Source organism: Coccomyxa subellipsoidea (assembly GCF_000258705.1).
Source record: "Coccomyxa subellipsoidea C-169, whole genome shotgun sequence".
Lineage (NCBI taxonomy): Eukaryota > Viridiplantae > Chlorophyta > Trebouxiophyceae > Coccomyxaceae > Coccomyxa > Coccomyxa subellipsoidea.
Window position 1 is genome coordinate 1173234 of NW_005178033.1, and position 24192 is coordinate 1197425.

Consider the following 24192-nt stretch of genomic DNA (forward strand, 5'->3'; position numbering starts at 1 on the left):
TCTGGACTTATGCCATAATGAGGCGTCATGGCTCTGAAGGAAAGGAAATGCAACTCTGTTGTCATATCATCACACAAATTCCTGCCAAAGGCAAGGTTTGTCTGCAGACAAGGTGCAGTAAAGGGTGCCAGATGTCCTACCCTTTAATGGACTTGCTAGATCCAAGCAAGACCCATTTCAACCGTGGGCACGGTGCTCAGTATTTGTACCGCCCCCGGCCAGCCATGACTCCCTCATATGTCCTGTGCAGAAATGCAAGTATTGCATCACGCAAAGAAGGATGAATATGTGGAATGGAGGATATGGCTGTGGGTTGCAACTTCTCAACGTCTCCAAAAAGCATGCGCATGCTGCAGGGACTGTTGTGGACAGGGCGATCGTGCACCCCAAGGAGTATGACTTCTACCTGAATGCGCACGCCTCCATCCAGGGCACCAGCCGCCCCGTGCACTACCACGTCCTGCTGGACCAGAACAACCTTGGCCCAGACCAGCTGCAGAGCTTCACCTATGAGTATGCCCCTACAAGTTGGCCGTGCATCCAGAATGGGCTGCAGAGAAAAATCTCATGTCCTCTGCTCTGCACGCATTGCATTGTGATGACCTCATTGCAGCCCTCTATTAATCAGGACACAGAGGGTCTTACTCACAGCAGCTGACAGAATTCAGCATGTCTGACTCAATGACGCCTGCTGATCAGTGGCTGGTGTGTGCGCAGCATGTGCTACCTGTTCTGCCGCTGCACGCGCTCTGTGTCAATCGTGCCACCCTGCTACTACGCCCACCTGGCTGCCTTCCGCGGCCGCATCCTGCTGAGCGAGAGCCTGTCAGACACGGAGAGCTCTGTCTCTTCCGGCGCCGGCCCCACCAATGTGCGCACCCTCCCCTGTCCCCAGCGACAATCTGCTCTGCTGTTTCAGCTCAATAAGCAACGGTCCAGCACGCCAGCAAACTTCTCTGCAGCATATCTTTGGCAGTGTGTCCTCAGCGGCTGTACGGACAGCCTGTCTATGGCTTAACGTCTCTCTTGTAGCAATTATGAGCTGTCGGAAGATCGTGGCATTGGAAGTGCATGCCACAAGATTTGGCACCAAGAAGCGCATTTGGATGGCTAGAGTTGAGTCCTGCTTCTGTGCCTTCATGCAGGTCGACTTTGCCGAGACACACAAGAATCTCCTCAACAGGATGTTCTACGTGTGAAGAGGACATCTTGACGCGCGCCTCAAGGTTGCATTGTTGCCCAATCGAAAGGAGCCACTTTGCTAACCAATGCGTGAGACAGAGTAGTTTCAAGACTCTGTATTTATCGATCGAGTAGTCTCTGCAAGCGGAATGCTCATTCTGGAGGTTGTTCTAGCCTTTCAATTATTTTGTTGTGATGTTCATCGCCTGTGACAGCCCTTAGATCGGCCCATTTGCATTCCTCCCTGCACGATTTGATATGCATGAGTATCCCAGTTCGTTACCTCCAGATCGGCGTGTTTTTAACGGTACTGAGATAGCGATGTTCGGTGGCTTGTATTTTCATGTAATATTCAAGTGTGATCTCTAGAGGCACTCCTTCTTGTGATCTCTAGAGGCACTCCTTCATGGTGAAAACACAGTGAACCAGGATGGTGGATTGCTCATGTCCCACCTGGCGCACGCCATGGTTCCCCACTGAATGCGATGTCCTGCTAAACTTACCTGAACAAAGACATCCCATTTGCGTTGGCACAGATCATGATCTGCCATGACAGAGACGACATTCTTGGCATTCTGTGACTCTGCGGCTGCACAGTACCACCTGAACATGAGAGCCCTTTGCAAATTCGCTAAATTTTGAACAACAGCCTTGTGGGCTAAAAAGAGAGGCAGCATATCTTTGATGCAAGGATGCATGTCATGCAGCGCAGCGCTAGCACAGCATGCTGTACCTCATCACAACCTTGCGGAGCTTCAAGCGTGAAGACAGAGATCTGAAAGCAACCAAAGTTGTCTCGAGACAATCCATTCGACAACTGTGCCTTGAAGCAGAAGTACACTCCATGTAGATCTGAAGAGCAACGAGTCATTCAGCTCACTACGCTTGGCGCCTCCAGGTGAGATTCGTCCGAGGTAGGTCTGCACAAAAGTCCGCCAGGATTGCACCGCTTGCACACTGCCATTCACGAAGTGATTGCAATGTATGATAGTGCTTTGATTATACCTCAAGAACGCAGCTATATTCGCGCAAATTTTTACTACCTCGTCGTGCAGGCGGCCTGTGCGGAAAGGTGACTTCGCAACATGAGCTACCGAGATAGGGATCGTGACCGTGGTAAGCAACATTTCCTGTCCCTCGATGTCCTCTGCTTTGTCGCATGATCTTCGAGTCATGTCTCGACCGACCCTGCAGCCTGCATGCAACAAGTTGCCTTCATGCATGAACCGACTGTGGTTGGGCTGCCCTGAGCCTAAGGAATTTGCATATATGCTGATCATCTTTGTTTGCTTTCAGGTGGAGGTGATCAGTTTTATAGCAGAGGCGGTGAGCACCAACCTCTTCTGGATATCTCTCCCTTGAGCATGCATGTCTCACATCTGCGCAGTGTTTTGTACTGATGCATGACCGTGATGCATGAACGATCTAATGGAGCTTCTGACTGGCTGTATGCATGTAACTTCTATCCCATGACGGTTGTTTTGTACAGCATGCATGCAGAGAATATCCTGCAAGCCAATGATACCTTCCTTCCTGCACACTGTGGCATGGCATGCGTGAGCTCTGTGTTTGCTGTGCTTGAAGTTGGCAGATTTTGATAAATTCAAGAGGATGTGCATGTGCTGACACAGACTATGGCCAAGGTGGAGGCGGCGGCGGCGGTGGCAATTACCGCGGCGGCGGCGGCGGCGGTGGCAATTATCGCGGCGGCGGCGGCGGCGGTGGCAACTATCGCGGCGGCGGCGGCGGCGATTTTCGCGGCGGCGGCTATGGTGGCAATTTCCGTGGTGGCGGCCGCGGCGGGGGCCGCGGAGGTCCGTAACCACTCTCTCTCTCGGCTCCGCATCCCTATGCAGCCCCTTCAAAGACTGCAATTGCATGCAGGTTGCGTCGTGCCTTCTCACCGACTGTTGCAGAGCGGCTTTCTTTGCGCTTTACAGAGTAATTTCACAGAGAATTGTTGCCGTCATTTCCTGTGGATCTGCAGCATGCACTGAAGACATGCATGCATGCAGGCGGCCGCGGGCGTGGAGATTTCGACGATCGTCCCCCACCAAGGTTTGGCCCGGACAGAGAGGCGCAGCTGGGCTCCGCTGCCAGGCCGGGCGAGATGGTCCCCCTGCAGGGGCGGCATGCGAGTGCTCAAAACGCCGAGCGGGCTTTCACTGAATTCCCCAAAGCCCTCCAGGTGCAAATCACTGAAGCCTGCTCTGCTGCAGCACAGCTTTGCCATGTAATCGCCTTCTTTAAGTTTTTCTTCTTATTCTTCTTCTGTTTCTTCTTGGTGGCAATGACCAATCTTTTATTAGCAGAGCTGATAGGAGAAGTGGTCTGTCACCTTTGAGCTGAGCATCATGGGATCCAGTCATTGCCAATATTATGGCATGGCATGCAGGCATATGGGATCCAGCCTCGCGCAAAGAGGCCCGGGTTTGGCACAATGTCTCACCGCACCATACAGCTCGTTGCCAACCACTTCCCAATTTCCTGCAAGCTGAAGGAGGCAAGCCTTCACCCCTTTGTAATCAAAGCATTTGTTGAACCATGCACATTGATGTGAACTGATAGCATTGTAAAACATCTTGAAGTCTCAACAACGGGTGGTTGTGTCCCAGGCTTTCCACTACGACGTTTCCATCGCCTCTGTAAACCGATCTGAGGCAGACAGCAAGACAAGATCTGTGTCAACAGTGGAGACTGGAGACATCTCTGAACTCCCCGGCCCCCCTCTCGGCCCCCCTCCCCGTCCCCCGCCCAACCTCCCTGCCAAGGCCCCAGCCAAACCCATGACAGCTGAGCTGTCAAGGTATGAGCACCCCTGCAACCTTGTAGAAAAGCTAGACAAAGCTTTTACCTTGCATCTGGAGCACATGCAACCCAGCATTTTACAAGGCCAGAAGGCACTGTGGAGCATTCCAGTACATCGGTTTACTGCTGGCGGTATCATGCATTCGTGCATTAAAAGCATGTATCATAGACGGGCACAATGGTGTGCTCTCAGGCGAGTGATAGCAGCGCTTGCCGAGCAAGAGGACTGGCCCAAGGTGTGGGCTTTTGACGGGCGCAAAAGCATCTATGCTGCCAAGCTGTTCCTCCCGCAGCATGAGAACATCTTTGAGGTGCGAGACCTTCTACCTTTAGTGCAATATATTCCACTTCATTAACAGAAATGTCACTGCACACAATGATGTTTTCGTGCATTGTCCTCATACGTACTGATGCTGAACATATATGAAATCGTCATCAGTCTGCCGAGTGTTGCCGAGCCGATCCACCCACATGATTGCCTGCCAGGTCAAGGCAACAGATGGTGAGTCTGACCGCCCACGACGCTTCAAAGTGACCATCAAGTGGGCGCAGACCATCAACATCAGGACCCTCCATGACTTTGTCAGGTTGGCTCCCCTTCACGTCACCCTTCTAGGTGGTCAGGGCTGGACCATGCAACATTCTTGCAGGGCAGAAGATGGATGTATTGATGCAAATTCCTTCGCCCTCTCATGGTGCTCACCTTGCACTTTTGCTCCGTCATGCCATCTGCCATCTGCTCATCAGCATGCTTGCCAATGCAGACTGTTGGCTTTAGCAGGCTCGTTGACCATTTCAACGACAAGTAATAGACCATGTGGCTGTGTTGCAGTGGAGGGGAAGGCGAGGAGATACCCCAGGACGCTGTGCAGGCCCTGGACATCGCTTTGAAGCACTCTGTGAGCTACCGCGACGATGTCAAGACCTTTGCGCGTGCCATCTTCTGGCACGACCCCACCAAAGTCAAGCCTCTGGGCAACGGCGCCGAGGCATGCACCATTCCCACCAAAGCTGTGCTTATCATCCAATCCCCTTGTGACTGCCAAACAATCCAAAAAATAGAGCAGCACTGTGGACCTTGACTTATCTGTTCCATACCAGCACGCATGCATCACCGTCAGCACGCAAGCACATGCACATTTTTGTGCATGCATGTCATGCTGCTGTCTCTACCTTAGACTATCTGAGTCTCAGTGCTGCCGTGCAGGTGTGGTTGGGCTACCAGCAGTCGCTGCGCCCCTCTCAGGGCGGCCTGACACTTAATGTCGACTTGGCAGCGACCGCCTTCCTGCAGCCCCAGCCTGTCATCGACTTCCTGATGAGGGCAACAGGCCTGCGCAGCCCCAGGGACTTTAATCGATTGACTCCCCAGCAGCACCGCACCGCCAGCAAGGCCATCACAGGACTCAAGGTGACCAGTCTTTTGTGTCCTTAGATGGTTGTGTTGTCACCCCAGCTGCACATTCCCAAAGCACCTTGCAGCAGAAATAAAATGTCCCTAGTAGAATTCCTTAGCCCTGACCCAAAGTTGATGCCACTTGTTTGGGGTGTCGCGTGGAGGAAGGCCAGATGTTCAGTTGAGGATTGTGCTGCAGGTTGAAGTGCGCTTGGGTGGCACTTTCAATCGCAAGTACCGCGCCAAAGGGCTGATGCCAAAGGGGCCGGCAGATCTGACATTCCACAATGAGGCGGATGGCAAGGAGATGACAGTGGCACAGTATTACGAAGAGCATTATCACATCAGGTATAACCCCTGAAAGAGTTCAGAACATGGCATGTAAGAGGAGGTGTACTTTTAATGGGTCGAGAATTATCTGCCAACATCTTCTCACAGACGATGCATTGCAATGCATCGCTTTTCGTAATGCAATAGCTGAGGAAGTGGAGTGTGCGTGCAGCGTCAAGAACCCTGAGGTCCCCTGCATCAACGTGGGGACACCCACCAAGCCGGTGTGGCTGCCACCAGAGGTCTGCTGGATTGCTTCAGGCCAGAGGCGCCTCAAGCTGGATGAGTAATGCTCTTTTATCCCAACCAGACCTCTTTCAAGTATTGCATGATGCCTGAACTGTAACAAACTGGCAAGTTTTAAATATGAGCAAATAGATTGCATCACTGACACGAACCGCTGTTTGTGGCAGGCGCCAGACTGCAGAGATGATCAAGACATCTGCGCAGAGGCCCCAGGAGCGCAAGGAGTACCTACAGAGATGCCTCAGGAACTTTGCAGATCTGCCGCATGATCCTATTGTCCAGGCGTTTGGCATGGATGTGGACCCAAACCTGCTCAAGGTGAACCCTGGAAGCTGTTGACTGCTGGAATATACAGCACATCCCTCCCCTTCTTATCTGAGCATGCTGCATGAGATCAGCTTCTCCTGAATGAACATTGATAGACCTGGGCAAAATTAACAGCCCAAAACGTCTGAAAGGTTTTGGTGTTGGTTTTAGTGTGCGGCACTGAGATGCAGGTTGCATGCGCAGGTGATTGGGCGCCAGTTGCCCCCGCCAGAGCTGCAGTACAACAACCGCAATGTGACGCCCGAGCCTGACCGCGGCTCCTGGGACATGCGCGGCACCGGCTTCTTCAAGCCTGGCACCATCACCTCATTCGCCATTGCCGCCTTCTGCAGCCAGCGCAACGCTGCAGGGCCCCCTGATGACCCTGTCTCACTCCAGGTGACTCTGCAGCCTGCATGTCTGCCATATGCACGCAATTATCAAGCTGCAGTCATTATTCATGCTATCGCCATGCATCAAAGCCCCAGTAGCTGCATCCATTGATTCTCCCAATGCATGCTGCTTGTGCACCTGGGTCATGTGGCTCTGGCGTGTATCCTAAAATAGAAATCTGGCTTACACATAAGCTGTGACTCCTATGGTCGTAAATTTTCCCGTTGCTCAAGGAAAGTGCTGCCAGATATTGTCAGCAGCCTGACTCATCTGTTACATTCCGCACATGCCACAGAGGCTGAACGATGCACACTGGTGCTTGCAGAATTTCATGTGGGATCTGGTGAGGGGCTGCACCAAGCTGGGCATACAGGTGCCCAGGATGACCCCTGTGCCAGACTCCCTCATTGTCTGGCACAACCCCAACTCCAACTTCCCTGGGGAGACAATGGTGGCCGCATTTGAGGCTGCAAAGGGTTTCTTCAAGAGGGACCCAGACATCATATTTGTCGTCCTGCCAGAAAGGAGTGCGCACTTTACAACCGCACAGCTTCCGTTCAAATCTGTCAAATGGGCGTGGGTTGCTAAGAGCACAGCAAGGGATCGCCTTAGCTGAGCGCTAGAGATGTGTTCAATGTTCCTTACAACTAGCTTGCCAAGTGCAGATCAGACGGAGGTGTACAAGGCAATCAAAAGAGCGTCTGACTCTTTCCTGGGGGTCCCAAGCCAGTGCTTCAATCCGCAGAAGGGTGGCATCTGCACGCCTCCGAGGCGCGGCCGCGACCAGTACGTCGCAAATGTGGTGCGCTTTGCATGCTTTGCTTATTGGCTGTCCACCTTTTTATGTCATCATCTCGGAAAGGGAAGTCCTTCTTTGCCAGTGGGCAAGAGCTAGTCAGATGCACTGCTGCTGACATTGCACAAAATGATGAAGAGTGAGAAGATCCATCTGTGAGCAGTGCTGCTGATGCTGCAATCCTGCGGGAGTTTTTCACTGCTGCCTCTGCTGCTTGCAGGCCATGAAGATCAACGCAAAGCTGGGCGGCATCAATGTCAATCTGATCTCAAGGCCTGTCAAGTGGATGGAGGAGCCCTTCATGGTGCTGGGTGAGACTTTCCCTGGAGCCTTGTTGCCTCAAATGCATGGAACGCTTGGACTTTGCATCATCCTTAGTGCGCTGGGCGGTCATAGGCGCTAGAATGCTGCAGTCTGTGGTCTGCATTCCTTGAGGCTCGGTGGTGGCGCGCAGGCGTGGATGTTTCACACCCTGTGGGCTTCAACAAGAGCAGCCCCTCTGTTGCGGCAGTTGTTGGCTCGCTGGACAACTCTCTGTCTTCTTTTGGCACAGAGATCGTGCTTCAGGGGCACCGCGTCGAGGTCATCCTGGTACGTTTGGCTCAGACCTGCCTGCAGCATCTCTTCTTCACCCTGACAAGATTATTATTATTATTATTATTATTATTATTATTATTATTATTATTATTATTATTATTATTATTATTATTATTGTTATTACACGCTTTTCCTGCAAAAGGCAAGGTGCGTCCTGCAGACAAGCTGCAGTTAAGGGCTGCCACAATCCTACCCTTGTCGGACTCGCCAGATCCAAGCAAGACCCAATCAACCGTGGGCACGGTGCTCAGTATTTGTACCGCCCCCCGCCAGCCGGGGCCAAGATTAAGGCTGCTTTAATTGATATACGGGAAAGCCATGCAAAAGAACTCTCTATGGAGTCCATTGAAGTGTTTGCTGTGTTGTGCAGAACCTGAAGCAAGCGGTGAGGACTCTGCTGCTGCTCTACGAGAAGACGACCGGTGCCAATCCAAGGCGCATCATTGCGTACAGGTGATCATCCCCTGCCATATTCATTCTTCCAACAGCAGCACCATACAGGGTGTCAGAATGGGCTCTATTGCGAAGTGTCATGCCTGCATGGAGTGTGTTGATACTTGCAAGAACGAATGCCGCAGTCAGAAATGGCCCCTCTGCTGACTCTGCGTTGCTTGCAGGGATGGCGTGTCAGAGGGCCAGTACCCCCAGGTGCAAGTCTCCACGGCCCCCTCCACAGCAAAATGACCATTAAAGTAATTTTATTAATTGAATAGCCTGAAGAGCTCTTAACCACTTAAAGAACCCTGCTGCACCAGCTGTGGTAGTGTGCCAGATGGCTGCACAGGACTGAGGTAGGGGGCATGGGCTGTGCAGGTGCAGCGCTTGGAGATCCCTCAGATTGTGGAGGCGATCTGCGAGCAGAGAAAATGCGATGTCAGAGACTGTGACATCCCCATCACCTACGTGGTAGTCTCCAAGGGCCACCACACCCGCCTCTTCCCTGCGAGTCCCAGGGACGGTGACAGGAACGGCAATGTGTTCCCAGGCAAGCCCAGCCTTCCTTTTATGGAGACATTCCTTAAGTCAACCTGGGTCTGGACTTCTGCCATAACGAGGCGGCATGGCTCTGAAGGAAAGAAATTGCAACTCTGTTGTTGTATTATCACACAGTTTCTTGCCAAAGGCAAGGTTTGTCTGCAGACACGGCGCTGTAAAGGGTGCCAGATATCCCTTGATGGACTTGCCAGATCCAAGCAAGACCCATCTCAACCGTGGCACGGTGCTCAGTATTTGTACCGCCCCTTGCCAGCCACGGCTACCTCATATGGCCTGTGCTGAAATGCAAGTATTGCATCATGCAAAGAAGGATGAATGTGTAGAGTAAAGGTTATGGCTGTGGGTTGCAACTTCTCAATGTCTCTGAAAAGTATGTGCATGCTGCAGGGACTGTTGTGGACAGGGCGATCGTGCACCCCAAGGAGTATGACTTCTACCTGAATGCGCACGCCTCCATCCAGGGCACCAGCCGCCCCGTGCACTACCACGTCCTGCTGGACCAGAACAACCTCGGCCCAGACCAGCTGCAGAGCTTCACCTATGAGTATGGCCCTACCCAAATCCCTTCACTTCGTGCAATGCGTTTTGAACATTTTACCAAGGCTCTTTCCTGATGCGTTTCGCAGTGGCGATGGGAGCACCATCTCACAGCAGTCACCCAGATAGTGGCAATTATTTTGGCTGATCGAGTGGATGGTGTGTGCACAGCATGTGCTACCTATTCTGCCGCTGCACGCGCTCTGTGTCGATCGTGCCACCCTGCTACTACGCCCACCTGGCTGCCTTCCGCGGCCGCATCCTTGTCAGCGAGGGCATGTCAGACACGGAGACCTCTGTCTCTTCGGGCTCCACCGGACCCACAAACGTGCGTCTCCTTCTTTGTCACCCCGCGCAGCTCGCAACGCCTTCGGTGCCGCACAAGAACACAGTCAGCCTTACTGAAGGGACAGTGCTTGACTTGAAGGGAGGTTTCCCATCTCACTGTTTGATCAGCATTGGCGTCCATAGCCATGAATGCCTCCTGTACACTAATTCGCCATTCTTCTCAACTTTTGATAAAACCATTGTTTGCGAGCTGTTCCTGCAGAAAGCCAAAATGCAGATTACAGATTATGACCTGAGGATGCTGTGGGATGTCCTGCAGGTTGAGTGTGCAAAAGCGCACGCCAACCTCCGCTGCAAGATGTACTACGTTTGAAAAGGGATTCGCTTTGCACCGTGCATTGTTGCTTTGGTTAATGTACCTGCCAGCACCCAGAGAGGAGCGCGCTCTGCATCAATTCCAAACAGAGTTGTGTTGCTTTCTTAATGAGGTCTGTTATTGCTTTGAAGATGGGCGTTATGAGTGACCAGGAAGGAAGTCTCGCTCTGACGTACTAGCTGAGTGTGCCCTCTCCTATTGAGCCATTGCACGTAAATGTGTGGAGATTACTTGTGGGTGCGAAAACTTGCTGCTATTTCTTTCAAGTACTTGTTGGCTTCTTACAATTGGAGATTGACTCTTCCCTGTGGTGTTTTCGTAATGATGTTTTCTTGATGTTCGCCACATTCATTGGCTGTCTCACATCCAATGCACTGCTGCCTGAGGCCAAAATATGAGAAATGCAGATAGAACAAAAGGCTGTGTATTAGCCCCCTAACTGATGCTTGCTATTTTCCTGCATGCTTGCATGGAGGAGTCATTCCCAAAGTTTGAAGAAATTGTGCGGCAACCATCCACCCCTCATTCCAAAAGGCTTGAGCAGTGTCACTAAAACCTGAGAGGCTGAGCATCATGGCGATCCATGGCTCTGCCGCATGCAGAGATCATCGCATGATGCGGACATGAAATTCCGTTGAATGCGGCGGCCGCCGCAATCATTCCATAGATTTCATCCAATTTCCCCCCGTGAAATTATTCTCCTCTGTATTAAACATCTATAGCCCGCTGGCACAGTGATCTCAAATGTCTTGAAGCGTACATATCAAAACCAGATCCATCAGTCTGCCTGCTCTACTACTGAGAGTCGAAGAAAGAAAAGGGCAGAGCCTAGAGAGGCAACGCATCGATCAACCGGAACCTCGCAGCCGAATGGCCAGATTCGTGGTGCAAATTTTATACCCGACCATTAGAGTCTTGCTGATCAGAATTGCTCTTCTAAACAATCATACGTTGCGGGATCTTTTGGGTGGGTCGTAGGTTGCATCCAGAACACGTTGAAAAATACTGTTGCGAACTGTCAGGTAGGTTTGGAAATTCTAATAGAGGAGAAACGATGGCCACTGTAATTAGGAAAATTGGCTAGGCAATCAATCAAATTTCGATCCCCCAAAGCGAGCCACCGACAGGTGGCAGCAGCGTGAGGATGGCTGGCAAAGGAGTGTCCGAGTTCTACAAGCCTGTTGCCTATGGATTGCTCAACATTGTCAGCGCTTCTGGCATTGTTTTTGCCAACAAGGCGGTCATGACTACGTTTGGGTTCCATTTCATTTACGCCTTGACGCTAATACACACCATCACCACACTCCTAGGCATGAAGGTTTTCTGTTACATGGGCCTGTATGAGGCCAAAAAGCTGCCAAAGATAGCCATCGCACCACTGGCGGGCGCTTATGTTGGGTACATCGTCCTCAACAATCTGAACCTCCAATTGAACACAGTGGGCTTCTACCAGATCAGCAAGATTGCTGTGGCACCGGCGGTGAGTTGATCCTGCTAAGGCTCCTTGTAAGACAGCCTGCAATCGAATGATCAATTGCATTCGATAATGTGCATCAAGCTGTGCTTAAGGTCCCGGCAGCATTGGCACCCCTTCATGCATCGGGAGTTCCCTGTGTCATAGAAGACCTGCACAGAGAGCAGGGTCTCATGACCAGGCCACTGCGCATGCGCACAGGTACTTTTGGCAGAGGCAGTGTTTTTCGGGAAGAGGGCATCGCGAAAGGTGGTTGCGGCCATTGTAGTTGTCTGCTGTGGCGTGGGGCTGTCCACAGTGACAGACGCACAGGTGCGCGCATGCTTTCTGCCTCTGCCGGAAGCAAGATGAAACAATTGTCCACTGTTGCCTGTTGCTTGTCTCTTTGTGCGAGTACTTATTGACTTGCATTGTAAGCTGACACTTCTTGAGCCACAAGTCGCTGAGCTTATCCTACTTGTACGCAGATGGGTTCAAACTGGGTGGGCTGGGGAGTGGGCGGTGGGGCAGTCGCGTCCACTGCCCTGTACCAGATCTGGGCGGGCACTAAGCAGAAGGAGCTGGGGGCCGGCAGCATGCAGGTGCCCCCACAACCGCTTGATATGGCTGACCACCTCATACTTCATCCCCACTTCTGTTCCCCCAAGGGCCCCACAGTAGGCAGTCTGGGAAGAGACCGTTACCAGGATGAAAGATCACTTTGTGAGGTGGCCAATTTGGATGGTTGATAGGATCAGAAGTCATATTGTGAGGTTGTTGCTGCAGTTCTGCTGGATGTGTTCTGACACGGTGTGCTGACGGGTTTTTTTCGCGTGGCTGTGCGCAGCTGCTGAACGAGTACTCGCCGATAGCGGCGGGCTTTCTGGGAGTGCTCATTCCAATCTTTGAGCCGCTGGGCTGGGCGGACCCCATCCCTGGCACACTGCTGGGCTACCAATACTCCTTCGCAGCCATCGCCGCCATTGCCATCTCCGCCGCACTCGGCCTCCTGGTGCCCTACACCCGCACACTTGTGCCCAGTGTCTTTTCAGACAACGACTCTTTTGAGGACCAGAAAAAGATGCGCTTGATAATCAGCATGTGACCTTCCTGGGAGCGGCAGCACTGATCAGGAGCACCACCACACCTCAGCTGCTCTTGACAATGTGTTGATGGGTGGCTGACCGATGCCGGGGTCTTGAGAACGGTGTCAGGGTGTCTGCTGAGCTTTGAGCGGCGGGGTGTGCAGGTGAGCCTGTCGACGTTTCTGGTGATCGGGGCGACGTCATCGCTGACATACAACGTGGTGGGCCACATAAAGACAGTGATCATCTTGATGGGCGGCTGCATGTTCTTCGGCGACGAGATGCCCCTCAAGAAGCTGGCCGGCATCAGCGTCGCCATGTCCGGCATCATCTGGTACTCGCAGGTCAGTATTTCTGTCCCTGACCATCCATTACTGCTGCTCCCTGGTCACCCCTTCAGGAAGAATGGATGATGCACAGGCTTCATGACGAGCCTGTCCATTTCCCGGGCTTCTTTGTGAACTCAATGCACACTCTCGTCATCCTGAAGGGGTAACAGCTGCGACTAACAAGGATTTGACAGGAGATCAATTTTAGATCCAGATTGTCTGGCCCGACACAAGAGAGAGGTCTGGCCCCACACAAGAAGAGAAATTGCAAAGAATCAGGCAGTGCTGACGGTGTGGGGCTGTTGCGCTGTTGCAGCTGAAGCTGTCGGCTGCTGCGGCCGGGACGGCGCGCGAGAAGCTGCCGGTGTATACAGCGGTGCCGGCCGCAGACACCAACGGCGCCGTCAACGGCCGCTTCAACAGCTTCAGCGAGCAGAGCGTCACGCGCGCCTCCCCACGCACCGGCTCCCTCAAGGCCACCGACTCCTGAGGGGAATTGCTAAGGGTCTCAGGGGCCGACGACACACAAAAAATCCACTGGACCCTGAGGTGCCAGCTTGACCTGCTAAACATGAAAGCACCTGGTAGGAAAGGCACGATACATATCTCAGGAAATCTTGCAGGGTGAAAGTGTGCCGAGCGTGTCTCTGCACCTCCACAGCAATGATAATAGCAGGTGCCTTACAAGGGCAGCGGGGCTGCGGGCAGCACGATGTTGTGCTTACAGTGTGACTGATCTGCAGCTGATAAGGGGTCAGGCAGGGCCTGCGCTCCACAGCTTTGCGCAGTTCTGTGAGGCCCTTAATGGGTTGCCATCTCTTAGGTGTTCCGAGCTCTGCCACATGTCTGCTATCAGGCTGCTGTGCAGTCGGTTGCAACGCAGTGACACAGCTTTTGCATTGGCTGTTGAGGATGTACAGTTGGTGGTTGAAAGACTCATGAGAACGAACGAGATGATTGGGTCTTTTTATGGTACAGCTGCTGGACGATTTTGTTCTCTAACTGATGCACGCTCTTATGGGGTCGAGTAACGGAAGAACCAGTATGCCTTTGCTGTGTCAGTGCAAGATGCTGCCCGGCTGTGCTTGGACGTGGGCACTGCAGGCAGCTGGTCAGAGTTTGACTAGGATTTGCCGGTATGCAATGAGGCTATTTCATGCCCATTGCAAGGCAGGACGTTGAGTTGGAGCCCATCAGGTGATATTGCCATAGGCCATGAATGAGCTCCTGAGCTTCCTATGATGGAAACTCTTTACTACCATGAGAGCAACTCTGCTGTCCGGGTGTCATGCATGTCGAGATGGCCCAAGTTGTACATAGATGAGTAATCATCTCGTGCTTAATTCTTCCATCATCAGAGATATTCAGAAGCTCATACTGAAGCCTACACTCGGTCTAGGTGATGCCGTTGTGGAGACCTGGTGTCCTTGAGAGCGGCAACTTCAATCGCGGGGTTCTGTGGACCATTTTGAGATGTGTACAGGCCGGCTGTTGCAGGACTTGGACTCAAAGCAGTGTTGCTGTATGGATTTCTGGCTGTGCAGCTGACATTGCACCACTGTACAGCCTGTGTCAGCAACTTTGCTACCAGCAAACGTTTCTGTTACGCATTGCACTCTCAATTGAGCAGTGACCCATCATCATCATCATCATGACAATTGACTACATGGCGGGGTACAAAAGCAAATAACAAGTAAATGCTGCATGCACTCATCACAGCATTAGGTGACAACCAGCAACAGTAATCCGGGCCATCGATATCAACCATCATGTTATGTGGCATATGAACAGCATGGCCACATCGCACTTTAAAAATGTTGTTGCCAATCCACTATTAGGTCAAAATAGAGACACTGGCAGCAGCTCCTGTGACCAAAGAATTGTTGACTCTGCGACGTGTTCCTGGTACATGGCTCTCACAGGAAATCTGCTACATGTTCAACAAGAGCTGCCATACTGCGCAAGACTGGGTGCATGCACATGTTCACAGCACTCCAGCTGCATACTGTCATGGGTGCTGCATGTCAAGGTCAATTCTGCCCTACGCTCACTCAAGTTGTTGTACAACGTGGCTCTGCGCGGCCCTTAGCGTCTCTCACTCATCTCGAGGTGCTGCGGGTTTCAGCACCCTCTGGATATTCCTCATGCCTTGCGCGGGCAGGGCACCCTCTCAACAAAGCACTGAAACCTTGATCAAAGTCACGAAGTCGCTTGTCTTCTCCCCCTCTCTCAAACAGACAGAAAGGCAAATCGTCCGCTTGAAACATGGGAAACCTCGCATAAAATCTTGCTCTCATTCACCAGCACCTCCTCTGTGCTGCTCGCAGAAACTTCAAACCTCTTCCAACTGGCCCCTTTCTCAGAACCAGGCTCTTGCACTCTATCATCCACTGCACGACATGGGCACCCACAGGAGCCCAGGGGTCAGAACAACCCCTGCAGATCTCCTTGACAGTCTCTCTTTTGCTGCAACGCAAACACTCCTCGGCCTGTGGTCCCAGCGGCCAGCAGCGGCCTGCAACCAATACGCAGCCGCTGCATTGCTGCCAGGCGCGCCTGATCTGTGCACCATCTCCCGCACCCAACAGCTGCATTCTTCGCACATGGTGGGGTGCTTGTTCCGCTCAAATGATATCTGGCGCCACCCCCGATCAGCAGCGACCCTGACCTGATCCCATCACCGCATCTGTCACATCTCTCAAGCACAAAAGCACTGTCATCGCAGCGCATGCTGCCCCTCTGTCTGCGAGCTCGCTCCCCAGAATTTTGGCGGCGATCCTTATCGACCTGTTCGCGAGCCTCATCCGACTGGGGCGGCTGCCGGGGCCGCAGCGGCTGTCTTGCCGAGCGCGGCATCCAGCTGCGCCTGCAGGATGGTGACGGTCTCCTTCAGCTTGGCGTTCTCCGTCTCCAGGTCCAGCACCTTCTGCCCCAGTCCCTCGCACTCTGCCTGCTTGCGCAGCCGCGACCGCCGCGCCGACTCCCGGTTGGACTGCTTGCGCCGCTGCCGCTTCACCTCCCTCTCATCCTGTTTTGGTGATGCAAACACCACTGTCAGGGGCTGAACCTCACTGACGTTGTAGCTGCAAGCGCAAATTTTCGTTGGTAAGTACTTTCAGATTTTTGGTGGGAAGAAAGCTATCCTCTGGCAGACACAGAGATTACAGAGACTACGGAGAGAGACTACAGCAACGTGACAGAGCAGTCTGTAGCATGGGCGGCTCGAGTGCGAAGGCCATGTGACTGTGGAAAGTTGTAAAAGATCGTTCGAAGAAATGACCCACCTGCACAACATGTGCCTGGCCTGCGGCGCTGGCGGCGAGCTGGGTGAGGTCCACGCCGGATCCTGCGAGCTGCCCGGCGCGCTGCCTCCAGAACTCTACGGCGTCAGGTCCGCTCGCGGCTGCCGCCTGCGCTGCAGCCAGCGCGGCCAGGGCAGCAGTGCTGTTGACGGTGGCGTCTGTGGGCACCAGGCCCTGGTAGGGGGCGGCATCTGGCTGGCTCTGGGCGTGCAGCTCGGGCTTCACGCCCCCACTGGCTGTCCTGGCTGGCTGCTCGCCCTCAGCGTTCGAGTTCTGCGCGCACAGGGGAGTGCATGAGTGAAAATTACCCAGTCCACGTCACGCTGCCACTCTGGAGATAAGTCGCGATCCGAGCTGGACGGGCTGGACTGGGAACGCGATGTTATCCACGCCCGCAGTTTTCCAGCACCATCAGACACATGGGCATGTAGACGACAGTTTCAAGGACGCCCACCGGGTTAGAAGAGTCGTCCCCGCTCTTGCTCTGCCCGTTTGTGTCTCCAGGCTTCTTCTCAGCCACTGATGCCCCGGCCGCGTGCTCACTCGGGACCTGGGCGGCTGAAGCGGCAGGTGGGTATGGGAAGGGCATGTTGTAGAAGGGCGGATACGCCATCAAGGGCTGCGCGGAGCCACAAACAGCGTCAGAAAGCCGGGCAATCGAACCATCCCGCGGAATCTCGCGTGCTCCCAACAAAAACCACGCAAGATGTACCTGGTACAAGCTGTACGGGTGCGCCGCGCCCAAAGGATAAAAAGGCGGGGCTGCCTGAGCCCCGTTCTTCCTCTGCTGGCCTCCCTGCATGGCCTGGGCCTGCGCTTGCCATTGCTGCACGGCTTGGGTCCACTGCAGAGCGTCAGGAGCGCCCGAGGCTGCCGGAGCCCCCGAGCTGGCCGGCACGGCGCTCTGCCCCTCGGCATCGTCCATCTCTGCACTCAATTCTGCCTGCAAAGCGAGGGATCCGATATGAGGTGGCACAAACGTGGATGGACTTGGCAACCTGGCACGGTTGCCTGATCAGGAAGGCGCTGGCTCGACAGCTTCCTCATCCAAATTCGGTACATTCACCATCTTCATGGCAACACCGGGTTGGGATGCGTGCATTGTTTCTGCAAATTTTCTACAAACTTCTGTATCTACACGTCCATAGAGGGCACTTGTTTGATGCAGCACAATCACACAGGATCCCTGTTTGATCTTCGAAGTATGAGAATTCTCATACTGTGAATGTTGAAAATGTTGAACTCCAGAAGGACCACAAGTCTGTTCTGGCAGTTTTATGCTTCCGACGCCATAAACAAGATTTTTGACAGCACCACTTCTTCGGAGTGGGTGGCATGAGGAATGGAATGGCATCACTTATTGTTGCAGGTACAGATCTTCAGAGCGTTAGAAATTACATTTACAACGCTCTGAAGATCTGTACCTGCAACTTCATTCCTCATAACAGCTACCATCCAAGAGATTATGTTAACCTCTAATGCGCACAACCCGATCTGCCCACATGCGTTCCTTTAAGGCACACCTTGTGGTCACTTGCATTCGAAACTCTTGGTAGGGGGACACATTCAAGCAATCATTATTCTGCGAGACAGCCGTTTTGCGATCAAAACATTGCAAGCAGTCACTGCGTAGCAGTCCTCCAAAAGTCACTTGGTGCATGCATGCGCTGCCAGCAAGCATCTGCCAGAAACGGCGCTGAGCATCAGCTCTCAACGTAAGGTTCATCACAGGCAATAACAAGAGCATGATGCTGAGACCGTCAGCCGCTGCCGTCGCGGCCAGTCAGTCTGCAGCCAGCGTGATGGCTATGACGGAGATGTCGTCCTTGCTGCGCTGCTTCTGCGCGTGTGCCAGCAAGGACTCCGCCATCGCCTGCGCAGACCCGCCCGAGTCCGCATGCGCCGCAAGCGCCACCTGTGCAGACCATGTAGAGATGATTAGAAAATATAGTAGAGACAAAGCACCCTTCACAATAACCGTCGAGGCTTGCTCTGAACACTGGGGCCAGCTCATTTAATTCGTCATCTTCGTCCTTGTTTAGGTGCCTGCCTGACAGGTTCCGGTGGCAGTGATGGGGAGCTTTCTGCAGATTCCACTTGGCAGCACGTGCTTTTCAAAAGGTATTCTGCAACCAACACTCTCACGGGAAAGCATCTTCCTTCTGCAAATAGCACGGCAAGGGCATCCGCGGCTCACAGCCAGTGCTGGTTATGAGAAGAGCATGGGAGGGGCATGCCTTGAGGGCATCTGCGCCGTCGGCGACGTCCCAGAGGCCGTCGGAAGCCAGCACCACGACAGCGGCGGCGCCCGGCTCCAGGCAGACCACCTCGCTCACGTGGGGCACCGCGCTCAGGCCCAGATCCTGGTCCTTCAGGAACTTGTCGCCCAGGCAGCGCGACAGGTTGAGCCCATACAGCCGCGTGCGATTGGCGCCCATGCGGACGCCCATGCCTGCAGCAAGTCGATGCCATGCTCACCTCACCTTGCTTGCGCGTTTGCTAAAGAAGCCCTCTCCACAAGCAGCCCTCCGGCCTTGGGAGCTTCATGATAGTACTCTCCTGGACTGCTCCTCAGTAGGGACCAAGACAGGTGTCACAGCTCCTACACAGTCAGCCGATCCATGTTGACAGTGAATGAATTGAGAACTGCATGGGGCGCACCAGCCAGGCGTTCCCTCTCGAGGGGGTTGGTGTACCGATGGTCCCCGGTCAGCCGCAGGACGTCCGGCTCGCAGCTTCGCTTCTTGGGCACGCGAGCAAAGTACGCCGCAGAGTCACCTACGTTTGCTGCCTGCAACGTGGCAATTGACCCCTTCCAGCTCTGCTTTGTACCCCGTAGTGCAGGAGCACTGCACAGCAGACCGAAGCAGCCATGCACAAAAGGCCGCAATGCAGCAAGAGATTTGTTCCTTCACACTCTGCTAGAAGAACAACCTTAGCCTTCTGAGACTTCTATGATCGTGTGAATTGGCCACAGTCGCACCTGCAAGCAGACCGACCCCTGTGCATTGTGCCAGGCGAGGACAGCGGTTGCGGTGCAGCCCTCCTCGGCGCACAGGCCCTCATCGGCCTCCCGGAAGGCGTCCTGCCAGGCAGCAGCCACGCCGGAGCCGTCGGCCAGGCCCGCTACGGCCGCGCGCAGCCGCCCGGCCAGCAGGGCCGGCAGCGCGCTGGCCGCCTCGTCCGCAGCACCGCGCCCGCAGTGGCCGTCAAAGATGCTGCACAGCACCGCCGGCTGCGATGCCCCCAGCAGCGCCTCCTCGCAGCCCCCCACATCCTCCATACCCTGCCAACATGCTCAACATTAATTAGATTGTAATTCCTCCTTGCCGCCAGTGACCACGCGGGCCCCTCTCCTTCCAGGACCAGCAGCTGCAAGGCAAGGCAGGAGCGACGTGAGTGACTGTGGGGCCTTGATGGGAAGGCGGACCTGGCCCATGCGAGCGTGTTCTCGGCCGGTGCAGGAGGCGAGCCAGGCCTCGAGGTGGAGCCGCGGCTGGCGTGTGAGCAGGCGCGAGGTGCGCTCGGAGTCCGGCTGGGATGTGAGCGCGATCAGCGCGTCGCTGCGCAGCGTCGGCAGCGTTAGCAGCGAGTTGGTTGGCGCCAGCACCGGCTTCGGCGCCAGGGACAGTCCACTCTGCACATTTGCAGACAAACAGAGTCGGCGCAAAAAGAAGTGGCTTCAGAGAAGTCATTGCCCAGAGGAGAATCATGATGTCAGGCATACACTCAGATGTACTGCAGCGCAAAAAATTTTCAGCGCTGTTGGTGAGGAGCAAAGGAGATTTACAAGTGCCTGTCTTCGCGTCCTGGTACATATGAGAAAGAAAGGCAGGGCATGTGATTGCTCAGAGGCTCACCGGTGCATCGGCCAGTGGCAGATATGTGATCATCACGCCAGATTGGACGCCCAGCTGCAGCTGGTCGCCATCATTCAGCCGCCACAACCTCCCTCGCCTCCTGTTGCTGGTGCTTATGATTCGTCCGTTCAGCGTCGTTCCGTTCAAGCTTCCCAAATCCATGACCTGTGCACCAGAAACTCGGAATATGCATCAGCCCGTCACACTGGGTAGAACGCGCAAAAAGGGTCCCAAAGTGAAAGTCTTTGGTGCGATATCTACATTGCTGACGTGAAGGGCGCAAAGTTTGAACTTGCAGACTCAGCACCTGCCAGCATCTGCATGAGGGATCCCAGCGGATGGCCACATGTTTTCCAGAGACCTCGTTGTCGTTGACTGCCATTGTGTTGCCACCCAGCCGCCCCAATGTCACCTGCAACAGCAATTGTGTTCCAATGTTAGCCCGAGATCCACCACAGCGCACAACCTGTGCTATGGTCATGAGACCGGCTTCCTCGTACCGTGGTGAATCAGATAAAAACAGTTAGCTACCTCATAATATATTGCTGTACAGGGTGAAGGCTGCCTCACCTCAGTGAGGCCCTCATCCAGGGTGTAGGAGTGGCCGGAGGAGGGGCCAGCAGTGACATCCAGCCTGATGGGCGCTGCAGGCACGGAGAACTCCTCGCGCGACCGCTTCAGGGAGTTGGAGCGGCTGCGGTTGTCGAAGCAGGCCCCGGCCGCGCACCCGTTCTGGCCGCTGTGCGCGCTGCTGTCCGCCGTGGAGGCCTCAGCGCCGGACTGCATCCTCTCCCGCAGCTCGGCAGACAGCAGCCGCGCAGTCGTCGACGCTTCGCTGTGCTTCTCCTGCACCACATCCCCACAACTTGACACCCCCAATGCTCAACACAATACCACACACGCAGATACACTGCGATGCAGCCCTTTCTCCCTACTTGGCGCTCGTACTGCCTTGTATGTCATGCATCTCTCTTCTCATTAGATTGGCCCAATATGTTGTGGCAAGAAGCCACTCATCCGGCATGACATGACAGGCATGGCAGGAGAGCACACGGGCAAGCTCTCACCTGCATAATTTCCACAGTGCTCTGCAATCGCATCATGACGCCCTCCTCATCTTCATCCTCCTCCTCGGATTTGTCCGCCTCCTGGCCGGCAGCTTCCGCGTCCATGCCCTGCATTTGCTGCAGCACCGGGCAGTGCATTTCAGCCAGGGAAGCACTTAAATGTACAGCCACCTCCTTCAACCTCCCTAGTGCACATCTCATACTGCACAAAAGCGCCAGAATGCAGCCCAGAAGCTGGCAGGGTGCTCTGGGGGCACCTTCATGAAGTGCTGGAAAAGGTTGGGCTCGCTGAAGCTGCGCGAGTAGCGCCGCAGCTGCAGGGGCTGCGCCTCGTCCTTCAGCTCGCTCAGCACCTTCTCGATCTGGCCGCCCAGGTAGAAGCCCTCCTCCGTGGGCGCCGGCTCCAGCGACTCCATGCTGCACGCACGCACCTCAGATATTTCTAAACTCAATGCACGCCTGCCGGCCTTAGGAGAGTGACTTAGCTGGACAACAAACCCTCATGTCACAGGTTTTAGTGGGCATTGATGTCCATGGCTTTTTATGGGTCTGCATTGCCCGGTACAAGAGCACGCACGGTAACAAGGGAGCCAGAGAGCAGGCGGCTGGAGGCACCTCTGGAAGGCTTCGCGGGGGCTGTTGACCGCGGAGCAGCGCTGGGGACTTGTGCTGCCGCCGAGGGCGGCCCAGGCGGCCTGCGCGGAGAGCAGGCGCGCCTCTCCGGGGCTGCCGTCCGCGCCGCTCTTGGTTGGGCTGGCCTGCGGCCGGGCTGCCTCAACCGTCCGGCGCTCCGGCGCGGACAGCGTACGCATGCGCCCGAACAGGCCCGACGAGGCAGAGGGGGATGCACTGCTGTCGGTCACGGTGGGCAAGCGCACCGCGGCCGCGTCGACCGTTGCAAATGGCGACGGCAGCAGCCGCACCTGCGCGGCTCCGGCCACCGCTGCATTCCCGGCTGCCGCCACCCAGCTCGCAGTTGCGTCCTTCTTGTGCTGCACCAGCGGCACGTGCGGGGACCTGGTTCACACATCATTCTCAGTGTCTGATCAGCGCCAGCCAGAGCATTGAACAGTGCGGCACCAGACCTGCAGCATATGGCACTTGCCGGCAACTCAGACGGGTACGGACAGAGGCTTCAGTGGCTCTCAGTGCGGCGCCTGACCTGACCGGGGTGGAAGCGAGCGGGGAGGCATCGCCGTCAACTGCGCTGCCTTGGACGCCGGCGACGCTGTTGACGCTGGACTGCACAAAGACGCTCTGGTGCGCGGCCCTGGCGGCCCGATGCGCGCCCGCCTGCTGGTCGGCCCAGCGCGGGCTGCGCACAAAGGTGTGCAGGCCGTGGTCGAACGGCGAGCTGGCCGACGCGGCCACGGCGGCGGCCGTGGTGGCGAGCGGCGACGACTCCTGGCTGCTGATGGAGCGACTGCTGTTGAAGTAGGTGCGGCCGAGGCCGCGCTTGGAGCGTCGTGCTTTGGCAGGCGAGCACTGCTTCAGCGACAGGGGCGAGTCCGGGCTGGGGCTGCCCCCAGAATCCTCGTCCCGCGCCCAGCGGGGCAAAGGCTGCGCGGCTGCCGCGCTGCTGCCGATGAACACCACTGCCTCTGCCTCGGCTGTGCTGTGCTGCGACACGTCCAGGCCTGGCCACTGCATGCTGACTTCCTCCTCGTGCACACGTGGGCTGGCAGACAAGCCCGGCCATGGAGCGTCCAGCTCTGTGCTGTCGTGCGAAGCGGTCAGGATTGATATCGATGGGGCGAGATCCACTGGCTGGGGGTTCCTTGGTGGACGCGGCGTGCGGGAAGGCAGTGTGCTGGTGTGAAACAATGGCTGTGGGGCAAGTGCCTCTCTGCTCTTGGAGATGTCGCTCGCTTGCTGGCCCCTTTTGTCTTGCTGAGATAGAAAACCCCTCAAGCTTACATCCTCGCTTTTGAGTGGCGCCCCTTTGTGCATGCATTCAGCGCTGTCGCTAGTCTTTGAAACTGCATTGTCTGCTGGCGTGGCTGTCGACCTGATGCTGGCACTGACAATCGGTCTTGATGGCAAAGCTTGCCCTGGTGCACCACTTGGGTAGGATGGGGCATCTGCACTGCTGTCTGTTCCTGCAGCGTCTATATCCCCCTGGTCCTCTGGTTCTGCAAGTTTCTTCGAAGCCTGCATCCAAGAAATAACGGTGTGAGAGCAGAAGAATGCGTAAATTGATCAGCACCAGGTACAACCATTCTTGGCTCCTTGAGGACAAGAGCACGAGCTTGATAGTGCATGAAAACTCAGCGCTCTGTGTCCACTTACGGCCACACCCCAAATATCAAAGGCACATATCGTCCAACAGAAGAAACAAATGTGGCGAGTAAACATTCTTCCAGCGTAAAACAACTTCACAGCTGCTTACTAGCCTTCGACTGGGCAGTTCTGAATGATCATTATCTCAGGAACGAAGCACAGTCGTATTTACGAAACTCCGCATATGCAGAAGCGCTTCAACGATAGAAACCCGCACCTCCTGCTCTTCGGTTTGTAAGCCCTGATGAGCCCTCCGAGAGCACCAACGCCATGTTCGATATCCGACCACAACGCACGCAACAGATGCTACCTTTAGCAGCAACATGATGAACATTCGCGTCCGCGGTTTGCAGGGCAGGCCAATGCGTCAGAGATATCTCGGACTGCAGATGTTTGCATAGAGTTGCAGAAGGGGTGGTGCATTGCCAACCGAGTCCTTCTTGGTAAGTACACCTTTGCTAAATAGCTGTGTCTGTAAAAGATTCATGTCCTGAAGTCACCTCTGCAGCCTAAGCGGTGCAAGCAATGAATTTCCTCTTTCATGAATAGGAATAGAGGGATTGAT

General features: G+C 54.8%; 5 protein-coding genes across 5 annotated transcripts; 3 read left to right on the forward strand and 2 right to left on the reverse strand.

Annotated features, from left to right (window-relative positions):
• Positions 1–17: 17 nt before the first annotated feature.
• COCSUDRAFT_56023 (Piwi-domain-containing protein) lies at positions 18–1199 on the forward strand (the record flags this gene model as incomplete). The annotated part of the gene is made up of 4 exons (XM_005646817.1): positions 18–24; positions 357–513; positions 718–871; positions 1146–1199. 4 exons carry the CDS (start codon positions 18–20, stop codon positions 1197–1199), a joined length of 372 nt encoding a protein of 123 aa, XP_005646874.1.
• A 1617-nt stretch (positions 1200–2816) lies between these two features.
• On the forward strand, positions 2817–10248 carry COCSUDRAFT_56024 (Piwi-domain-containing protein; the record flags this gene model as incomplete). Its single annotated transcript, XM_005646818.1, has 22 exons — positions 2817–3000; positions 3198–3370; positions 3798–3988; positions 4184–4301; positions 4477–4577; positions 4823–5003; positions 5198–5401; positions 5586–5734; positions 5889–6002; positions 6130–6280; positions 6473–6667; positions 6987–7188; positions 7327–7463; positions 7678–7768; positions 7912–8048; positions 8099–8170; positions 8425–8507; positions 8672–8702; positions 8868–9012; positions 9438–9594; positions 9759–9915; positions 10195–10248. The coding sequence occupies 22 exons, from the start codon at positions 2817–2819 to the stop codon at positions 10246–10248; spliced, it is 3027 nt and encodes a 1008-aa protein (XP_005646875.1).
• Positions 10249–11425: 1177 nt separating this feature from the next.
• On the forward strand, positions 11426–13133 carry COCSUDRAFT_6302 (hypothetical protein; the record flags this gene model as incomplete). Its single annotated transcript, XM_005646819.1, has 5 exons — positions 11426–11731; positions 11927–11995; positions 12193–12306; positions 12615–12716; positions 12954–13133. Coding segments are annotated over 5 exons (771 nt in total), but the record flags the coding sequence as incomplete, so codon positions are not given.
• Positions 13134–15918: 2785 nt separating this feature from the next.
• Positions 15919–17345, reverse strand: COCSUDRAFT_56026 (hypothetical protein; the record flags this gene model as incomplete). Its single annotated transcript, XM_005646820.1, has 4 exons — positions 15919–16146; positions 16403–16693; positions 16875–17039; positions 17133–17345. 4 exons carry the CDS (start codon positions 17343–17345, stop codon positions 15919–15921), a joined length of 897 nt encoding a protein of 298 aa, XP_005646877.1.
• An 858-nt stretch (positions 17346–18203) lies between these two features.
• COCSUDRAFT_56027 (protein serine/threonine phosphatase 2C) lies at positions 18204–22997 on the reverse strand (the record flags this gene model as incomplete). The annotated part of the gene is made up of 12 exons (XM_005646821.1): positions 18204–18335; positions 18685–18872; positions 19082–19211; positions 19404–19706; positions 19851–20057; positions 20281–20445; positions 20588–20692; positions 20851–21126; positions 21348–21455; positions 21605–21764; positions 21963–22364; positions 22510–22997. 12 exons carry the CDS (start codon positions 22995–22997, stop codon positions 18204–18206), a joined length of 2664 nt encoding a protein of 887 aa, XP_005646878.1.
• Positions 22998–24192: the final 1195 nt, after the last annotated feature.